This window comes from Otolemur garnettii, unplaced genomic scaffold (assembly GCF_000181295.1).
Source record: "Otolemur garnettii isolate 467f Iridium unplaced genomic scaffold, OtoGar3 scaffold00047, whole genome shotgun sequence".
NCBI classification, from domain to species: domain Eukaryota; kingdom Metazoa; phylum Chordata; class Mammalia; order Primates; family Galagidae; genus Otolemur; species Otolemur garnettii.
In genome coordinates, this window is record NW_003852442.1 from 9,589,937 (window position 1) to 9,600,039 (window position 10,103).

At 42.7% G+C, this 10,103-nt stretch overlaps 1 protein-coding gene across 1 annotated transcript in view; it reads right to left on the bottom strand.

The window, feature by feature from the left end:
- Positions 1 to 10,103, bottom strand: part of COG4 (component of oligomeric golgi complex 4) — a 37,911-nt gene that overhangs the window by 20,217 nt on the left and 7,591 nt on the right. Inside the window, exons 4-8 of the mRNA XM_012806146.2 lie at positions 7,959 to 8,133; positions 5,721 to 5,914; positions 3,541 to 3,646; positions 2,037 to 2,194; positions 738 to 796 (exon numbers count right to left, since the gene is read on the bottom strand). Coding sequence (XP_012661600.1) covers positions 738 to 796; positions 2,037 to 2,194; positions 3,541 to 3,646; positions 5,721 to 5,914; positions 7,959 to 8,133 — 692 coding nt within the window. The remainder of the gene's footprint in view (positions 1 to 737; positions 797 to 2,036; positions 2,195 to 3,540; positions 3,647 to 5,720; positions 5,915 to 7,958; positions 8,134 to 10,103) is intronic.

The window sequence follows — 10,103 nt, forward strand, 5'->3', positions numbered from 1 at the left end:
TTGGAGGTTGCTGTGAGCTGTAATGCCACGGCACTCTACCCAGGGGGACAGCTTGAGGCTCTGTCTCAAAAAAAAAAAAAAAAAAAAAAAGTACAATTATGTGCTGTATAATAACATTTTGGTCAATGATAGACCACATGCACAAAGGTGGTCTCATAAGATTATCACATTTTTACTGTTTTTTTTTTTATGTTTAGATAAACAAATACTTATTGTTATAGTTGCCTACAGTATTCAGTTTAGTAACATGCTGTATAGGTTTGTAGCCCAGGCTCAATAGGCTATATCATACAGCCTAGGTATTTAGTAGGCTACACTATCTAGGCCTGTGTAAGTATACTCTATGATGTTTGTACAATGGTGATATGTCCTAACAACGTATTTCTCATAATGTGTTCCTATTGTTAAGTGATGCATGATTGTTCTGATAATGATCTATCACTCTTTATGAACCACATTATGTATACTTTTGTTTATATTATATATTCCACTGAAAAATAAGTAGGAATAATATTTTAAAAACAGACCACGTTGTAGCAAAGTAGTCTGCAATATTCATGATTACCGATTAAAATTCTTATGGGTTGGGCAATGCCTGTGGCTCAAAGGAGTAAGGCGCTGGCCCCATATGCCAGAGGTGGCGGGTTCAAACGCAGCCCTAGCCAAAAACTGCAAAAAAACCTCCCAAATAAAGAAACTAAAAAAGAAAAATTCTTGTGGGTTAAAGGATATATTACCTTGGTTCGATTTTTTCTGTCGTAGAATTTCTCATCAAGCTGTTCTGGACATGTCGGAACTGGAATATACCACAGAAATCAGAATACTCCCTCCCCCACCCCCAATTGATCTGCCTCTCACTGGTCACTTCAAAATTTTGAGTATAAGAACATTTAGGTTTATTTTGCTTACCAAGCAAACATTCTTTCAGGCTAGAGGTGCGCTTTCAGGATGATGGGCCAATGATTTGCTTTTGGTTTAGATGCTAATACCTCTATTACTGCACTTAAAAGTAAAGCTAATGGTGGTTTTTTTTTTTTTTTAAGACAGAGTCTCACTATGTTACTTTCCGTGGAGTGCTTGGCATCATAGCTCACAGCAACTTCTAACTCAAATTTCTTTCTTTCTTTCTTTTTTTTCTTTTTTTTGAGATAGAGTCTCACATTATAGAGTTCCCTGGAAGGGCTGTGGTGTCATAGCTCACAGCAACCTCAAACTCTTGGGCTCAAGTGATCCTCTTGCCTCAGCCTCCTGACTAGCTGGGACTATAGGTGCTCACTACAATGCCTGGCTGTTTTTAGAGATGGGGTCTTGCTCTAACTCTGGCTGATCCTGAACTTGTGAGCTTAGGCAATCTGCCTGTCTTGGCCTCCCAGAGTGCTGGGATTATAGACGTGAGCCCCAGGACCTGGCCTAAGACAAATTTCATTTTTCCTTTTTTTTTTTTAAGAGACAGAGTCTCACGTTATCTACCTTAGAGTGCCATGGCATCACACAGCTCACAGCAACCTCCAACTCCTGGGCTTAGGTGATTCTCTTGCCTCAGCCTCCCAAGTAGATGGGACTACAGGCGCTCACCACAATGCCCAGCTATTTTTTTGTTGCAATTTGGCCGGGGCCGGGCTTGAACCCACCACTCTTGGTATATGGGGCTGGCGCCCTACCCACTGAGCCACAGGCACCACCCCAAGACAAATTTCTTGACATTCAGTAGGACCTTAGGAAATAAATTTCTCATTGTATCACCAGAGGGCACTGTTGCATATTCTACGAAAGATTTGGTCTACCATTTCTGTCCATCATGCTCCCGTATGGAAGCTTTTTTATTTCCTTCTTAGCCTTGTACTGAGGCCATCATCATCTCAATAACAGTTCATGTTCACAGTAAGCTGGTGATGGGCAAGATACAAGCCAGCCTGCCTTTGGCATTTAATTTTTCTCCTATCAGCGCCTTTTTTTATTTTCCCCTCTCTAATTTATTTTACTCAATGACCCTGTCTAAAGCTGCTTCCAAACTGCCTGTAGCTCTCCTGGCTCACCTGCTGGTGGTAGTCCCTTTGCTTGATGAACTTGTCTACCACCTTCTCCACTTGTCTGTCACATTCCACCTGTAGATATTTGATCAGGGTATAAAGTTTCCCTGGCCCATAATAGGTCTCCACTATTGGCTGGTGGGTTTCCACGATTCGGGCAATCCCTAGAAGGAAGTGAGAGGGCTGAATTTCAAATATTCTTTCCACAAAAGAATGAATTTGGCTCCCAGGACCAACCCAGGGTCTAACTCAATTCTTTTCAGGTGCTTCACTTCCTAGATTAACATAAAGTAAACTTTTGTAAGTTGACCATCTAAAGGAAAATAACAAACTGGTCAACCTATGGAGGTGGCCAACATAAGGAACTATGCCTACTGTACAGATATGTACATTTAGCACATGTTTGGTGTATAAAAATTAGGTGAATTGAAGGAGGTGGTCAAGGTACGGAGGTGGTTAACTATAGAGCATCTACTGTAGTTCTAGGCAGTGCTAAGGGTTTCTAAGAAAATTTGTTTGTTTAAGGCTGGGTGCTGTGGCTTATGCCTGTAATCCTAGCACTCTGGGAGGCAGAGGAGGATTGTTTGAGCTCAGGAGTTTGATACCAGGCTGAGCAAGAGCAAGATTCTATCTCCACTAAAAATAGAAAAATTATCCAGGTATTGTGGTGGGTACCTGTAGTCTCAGCTACTCAGGAGGCTGAGAAGGGGGATCACTTAAGCCCAGGAGTTTGAGGTTGCTATGAGCTAGGCTGATGCTATGTCACTCTAGTCTGGGCAACAGAGTGAGACGCTTTCAGAAAGAAAAAAAAATCGTAAAAAAAAAGAAAAAAATCGTTAAATATGCACAGTGCTTGGTCTATCAGCAAGCATTTGGTAAGTTATATAGATATTATTTTCTACAGCAGCATTTCTGGAAATAATCACTCTCATTCCTATAATTTATTTTAAGTCTAAATTTGTTTGTTTATTTACTTATTTATTATTTGGAGATAGAGCCTCTGTTGCCCCAGACAAGAGTGCCAAGACATCAGCCTAGCTGATAGTAACCTGAAACTCCAGGGCTCAAGAGATCCTCCTTCCTTAGCCTCCCAAGTAGCTGGGACTATAGGGACCAGCCACAATGATGGCTAAACTTTTTTCAATTTTTTGTAGAGATGGCATCTCACTCTAGGTCAGCCTGGTCTTAAACTCCTGAGCTCCAGGAATCCTCTGGCCTGGGCCTCCCAAGGGTGTTAGGATTGTAGGTGTGAGCCACTGCACCCAGTTTAGAGTTATATTTATTCTTATAGAGTCTGGGTCTTGAAGGTTAAGAAAGATCAAAATACCAGAGACTGTAACTAATCTTGCTAATCAGGTACTGAATCTGAAAGTTAATTTTCCAGTAAGTCAATACGTAGTGAACTACAGGATGACATTAACGGCATCAGGCTAGAGATGAGAGAAGGGATAGGGTACATATGTCACACAGAAATGTCTCCAGTCTCCCTAGAGTGGAGAAAGAGGCTTACCCTCAAACAGAAGAGTGAGTGTATCTGCAAAGATGACCGCAGCTCTTCGATCATTCATATCTGTCCCTAATACTAAAAGCAGATTCTCTTCAGCTTTACTGGCCACCTGAAAAAAGTAGAAAATATATAAATATTCTCATACCAAAGGCTAGTCTCGCACCAGGTATGTCTCAGTTTTCTAAAAAGGCCTCTCAGGCTGAGCACAGTGGCTCATACTTACCCATATAATCCCAGTATGCTGGGAGGCCAAGAAAGAGGATTGCTTGAAGCCAGGAGTTTAAGAGTAGCCAAGGTAACATAAAGAGACACCATCTCTTAAAAAAAATGAAAACTAGGCTCAGCGCCTGTGGCTCAAGTAGCTAAGGCACCAGCCACATACACCTAAGGTGGCGGGTTTGAATCCAGCCTGGGCCCGCCAAACAACAATGATGGCTGCAACCAAAAAAAAAAAAAAAATAGCTAGGCATTGTGGCGGGTGCCTGTGGTCCCAGCTACTTGGGAGGCAGAGGCAGGAGACTCGCTTGAGCCCAGGAGTTGGAGGTTGCTGTGAGCTGTGATGCCACAGCACTCTACCCAGGGGAATAGCTTGAGGCTCTGTCTCAAAAAAAAAAACAAAAAAACCCAAAAGGCCTCCCATTGGCTTCCTGGATTCCAAGCTTTCCTTGATTCTTAGAAGCCCAGGCAGCACAGAGGAACCTCCCGTGGGGAGCTCTGGGCTGTCTGAGCTGCAGGCAGGAAAAAGAAACTGGAGAAGGTGGTAGCTCCTCTTCCATTCAGAGGTACAAAAATGCTTTTCTTTTTGAGACAGAGTCTCACACTGTTGCCCTGGGTAGATTGCGTTGGCATCATAGCTCATAGCAAACTCAAACCCTTAGGCTCAAGAGATCCTCTTGCCTCAGCCTCCTGAGTAGGTTGGGGACTACAGGCACCCGCCACTACAGCAAGCTAGTTTTTCTATTTTAGTAGAGGTGGGGTCTCCCTCTTGCTCAGGCTGGTCTTGAACTCCTGAGCTCAGGCAATGCACATGCCTTGGCCTCCTCGAGTGCTAGGATTATAGGCATGAGCCACTGCACTCAGCCTCATTTTTCTAAGTGGTAGAACAGTGTTCTATATAGTGTTCTAAAATAGTGTTCTATAGAATAGAACTGAGGGGGTATAGTGTATATAAAATTTTGGAGGGAAGGCTCGGCACCTGTAGTATAGTGGTTATGGCACCAGCCATATACACTGAGGCTGGTGGGTTCCAACCTGGCCTGGGCCTGCTAAACAACAATGACAACTGCAACAAAAAATAGTGGGGTGTTGTGGTGGGCACCGATAGTCCCAGCTACTTGGGAAGGCTGAGGCAAGAAAATTGCTTAAGCCCAAGAGTTTGAGGTTGCTGTGACGCCATGGCACTCTACCCAGGGCCACAACTTGAGATTGTTTCCAAAAAAAAAAAAAAAAAAAAAAAAAAGCTTTCTGGGCTTCCAAGAACCAAGAATTAAGGAAAACATTTTGGAAGGGGAAAGGGTCGGGATGCACTGACATTCAGATTAAAAAATACCCCCACAACTCTATGTACACATGCCTGCTGGATTTACTTCTCTGTATCTAAGGGGTGGAGGTGGGAAAGCCTAGGTGTTAACCAAAATCTTTCTTTTTGGGCTGGGCACCATAGCTCAATGGTTAAGAGTGCTGGCCCCATGCACTTGGGGTGGTGGGTTCAAACCCGGCTAGGACCTGCTAAAAAAACAAACAAACAAAAAAAATCTTTCTTTTTCAGGACTTAAGTAACCTTACCTCCTTCATCTCAGTATGCCTTATTTTGAGACTCAAGCCTGATTACATAGTCTTAAATTCACTGACCAAGAATTCTAATCACTCTTAAAAGAAGCCAGGTCCTAGAGAGAGGACTTGCATTGTCAGAGAGCTTGCATTTTAATTTTCCTATACTTTCACCTGGTCTGTTAGATATAGATGTACATCAGCTGATGTCTTAGCTGTGCCTGGTACACAGTAGGCTGACAATAGATATGTTTATGAATGCACATATCCTGTTCTGCCAAACTATAGCAAGAGCAAAAGAGGAGTCATATCCAGAAGAGAGAAAGTATCTACAGAAAACTGGATTCATCCAGTGCCCCCGTCTGCAGGCAGAGGATCATATAATTATCCTGACAAGTAATCAGGATCCATACCTGTTTGCAAAGGTATTCTGAGAACTTGCTTAAGCCCTCCTCATGCAGACCCAGCAGTGGGAAGATCTTGAAGAAGCGCTCCACTTGGGGCAGATCCCCTTCTTTGGTGGCGATGGCAAACTTCTCTGCTACAATGGCTTTGAGACGCTGCTCAGCTTCCTGCAGCAATTTCAGGTTGGCATCAATCATGCTCCCTGCTCAGAGGGAAAACGATGATAATTAATGTAGAAAATGGTATTGTGTCAGGTGTATGCCACTTAATTTGTATACCACAAATATGTATTAAGCACTATGTGCAAGATACTGTGCTAGCAATGTGGTTGATTAAAAGATAAATCAACTTGTGATCAAATACAAGAGATAAGGTTTGTGCAAAAATAACTATAATAAAATTCAGTGTGTGATAAATGTCATAAGAAAAGAGCCCAAAAGTCACATTTCTGGTAGAAGTGATCAGATTAGGCTTCCTAGAAAAGGTGACATTCCATCTCTCAAAGATGGGCAGGATTTTTTTACCTACATAGGAGAGACATACATTTCAGGCAAGGGAATGAAATAAGCAAAATAGCAGCAGCAGAAAGATGAGAGAATATCTGCAGAGTATTATATAGCATATGCCCTGGCCCACAGATATTTGCACAATGAATGGATGCATGAATGAGTAGCATGAAATAAGGCTAGGAAGACAGGGTGAGCCAAGATTACAGAAGATCTAAAATACTAGGCTGAGTATTTCATTTTATAAGTAGTCAATATGGTCAAGTACAAAGAGTACTTTGGTTCTGGCTGGAGAATCAGTAGATCTGGATTCAATTTCCTTTTCCATAAAAGAGAAATACAGTAATGCCCCCCTTATCCTCAGAGGATATGTTCCAAGTGGATGAGTGAGACGTCAGATAGTACTAAACCCTATAGTTTATAAATTAGGCGCAGTAATTACTACTAATAAAATAGAGTAATTAAAACAATATGCTATAATAAAAGTCACGTGAATGTGGTCTCTTGATCTTAAAATTTTATTGTGCTGCATTTACCCTTCTTTTTTTTTTTTTTGGAGATAGTCTTACTTTGTCACCCTTGGTAGAATGTCATGGTGTCACAGCTCACAGCAATCTCAAACTCTTGGGCTTAAGCAATTCTCTTGCCTCAGCCTCCCGAGTAGCTGGGACTATAGATGCCTGCCACAATGCCCATCTATTTTTAGAGATGGGATCTCACTCTGGCTCAGGCTGGTCTTGAACCTGTGAGCTCAAGCAATCCACCCACCTTGGTGTCCCAGAGTGGTAGGATTACAGGTGTGAGCCACAGCGCCTGGCCTTCATTCACCCTTTTTATGATGATTATGAAGAAGGTATGGAGTGGGATGGCATGAGATTTCATCATACTACTTACAACAGTGCACCATTTAAAACTTATAAAATGTTTATTTCTGGAATTTTCCATTTATTATTTTTGGACCTTGGTTGACCCAGAGTAATTAAAACCACGAAAAGTGAAGCTCCTGATATGGGTAAGAAGACTACTATAATAGTCTGTCTTAGTATAGTATAGGACCTGTATAGGGCCTACCACCAGACAAGACAACTTCCTAATAACTGATATCTTTTTTTTTGAGACGGAGTTTCACTTTGTCACCCTTCATAAAGTGCCCTGGCATCATAGCTCACAGCAAACTCAAATTCTTGGACTTAAGCGATTCTCTTGCCTCAGCCTCCCAAGTAGCTGGGACTATAGGCTCCTCCCGCCCCCAACACCCAGCTAGTTTTAGAGAAGAGGTCTTGCTCTGGCTCAGCTGGTCTTGAACTCATAAGCTCAGGCAGTCCACTTGCCTCAACCTCCCAGAGGGCTAGGATTACAGGCGTGAGCCACTGTGCCTGGCCCTGATAACCTTTTTCCTGGTTGAGATTACCAACTTCCTGGTTCAGCTCCTGTAGCTCAAGTGGCTAAGGCACCAGCCACATACACCAGAGTTGGCAGGTTCGAATCCAGCATGGGCCCACCAAACAACGACCACTACAACCAAAAAAACAGCCGGGCATTGTGGTAGATGCCTGTAATCCAGCTACTTAAATGGCTGAGGCAAGAGAACTGCTTAAACCCAAGAGTTGGAGGTTGCTGTGAACTGTGATGCCACAGCACTTTACCCAGGGCAATAGCTTGAGGCTCTGTCTCAAAAAAAAAAAAAAAAATTATAGATGACCTTAACTAAACTAGAAATCAGCCGTTTGGGAAGCTCACCTTCTTTGCCCTGTCGGCTGAGCTCAATGACTGACTTGTCCAAGCACAAGTAGCGGTGAATGTGGGCTGCAGCCTGCTCATAGTCTTCATTCCTCAAAGCAGTCTGAACTCCATCCATGCAGAACTTCAGATCCAAGATATCATCAGCTCTTTGAATGGCCTGATAGAGGCGGTTCTGCAAAAGGACTTGGCACTTAGAAACAATGTCCCACTCTTTCATATACACTTCTTCAGAAGGCAGGGAGATGCAGGTGCTGAATCTGGCTAACCATGTGTCCTTTTCACATTTCACTGGAAACTCACAAATGCTCCCACCACTGCTCACAAAACTGTTACTGATGATGATCAAGACCCAATAATTATCACACAATTTCATTAGTGTAGTCAAATCATTCATTTTAATGGAAGCAGAAATGGAGATAATATGTAATTTTATTTGGCTTTCTTTCTTTTTTTTTTTTTTTTTTTTGAGACAGAGCCTCAAGCTGTCCCCTGGGCAGAGTGCCGTGGCATTACAGCTCACAGCAACCTCCAACTCCTGGGCTCAAGCGAGTCTCCTGCCTCCGCCTCCCAAGTAGCTGGGACCACAGGCGCCGGCCACAACGCCCGGCTATTTTTTTTTTTTTTTGGTTGCAGCCGTCATTGTTGTTTGGCGGGTCCGGGCTGGGGATTCGAACCCGCCACCTTAGGTGTACGTGGCTGGCGCCTTAGCCAGTTGAGCTATAGGTGCCGAGCCGGCTTATTTTGTTAAATTTATAATAGTATCAAAATGTATCTGACATTTTGGGAATATGACATTGTAAGGCAAGTAATGAAGTAAGTGAAATATGTGGAAGGTATTTTTCTTTTAGAACAAACAAGCATGTTTATTTCTTCTTTTTTTTTAGAGAAAGAGCCTCACTTTGTTGCCCTTGGTAGAGTGCCGTGGCGTCACAGCTCACAGCAACTTCCAGCTCTTGGGCTTAGGCAATTCACTTGCCTCACAAGTGTCCCGAGGCGCTAGGACCACAGGTGCCCGCTACAGCATCTGGCTATTTTTTGTTGCAGTTTGGCTGGGGTCGAGTTTGAACCTGCCACCCTTGGTATATTGGGCCAGTGCCCTATTCTCTAAGCCACAAGTGCCACCCTAAACAAGCATGTTTAAAAAAGCTTTTTTATATTCTGGTTTGTCTTTAGATCATAAACAACTTTTGCCTTTTACTAAAAAATCCCTTTAACATGGAGTAGGTGGCTATGTGGCTATAGTGTTCTGTGGCAAAGCTATTTTTGCAGAATCTGAGCCAACAGATCAGGAAGAGTTATGCTACCTCCAGGGCCACACTGGCCTAGGAAAGATTTGTACAAGAACCCAGGCTCTGTGTTATTCGATGCAGTAGCCACAAACTACAAACGGCTATTGAATACTTATAAACACAAATTTCAAAGACTCAGTGTAAAATTAAAGAAGATAAAATATCTCATTAATATCATTTTATAATAATTACATGTTGAAATGGTATTTTGGATATAAAAGGTTAAATTATTAAATTATTTTCATCTATTCCTTTTTACTTAAAAAATGGCTACAAGAAAATTAAAAATTATATAGATAGTTTATACTAGATTTCTAATTTTTTCCTTTCCAAACTGAGTGCTTTTTTTTTTTTTTCAGTTTTGGCTGAGGCCAGGTTTGAACCCGCCACCCCCGGTATATGGGGCTGGTGCCCTATTCATTGAGCCATAGGCACTGCCCTAAATGCCTTTTTTTTTTGAGACAGGGTCTCAATCCTTTGCCAGGCAGTATAGTGGAATTGTCATAGGTCACTACAACTTCAAACTCCTGGGTTCAAGCAATTCTCCTTCCTCAGCTTCACTAGCAGCTGGGACTACAGGTGTGTGTCACCATGCCCAGCTAATTTTTCTATTTTTTGTAGAGATGGGTCTCCTATGCTGCTCAGGCTGGTCTTAAACTTCTGGCCTCAAGTAATCTTCCTGGCTTGGCCTCCCAAAGTGCAGTAGTGCTGGGATTATAGGAGCCTCCATATCCAGCTTCTCTTTTTTTTTTTGGAGACAGAGCTTCAAGCTGTCCCCAGGGTAGAGTGCTATGGCATCACAGCTCACAGCAACCTCCAACTCCTGGGTTCAAGTGAGTCTACTGCCTCAGCC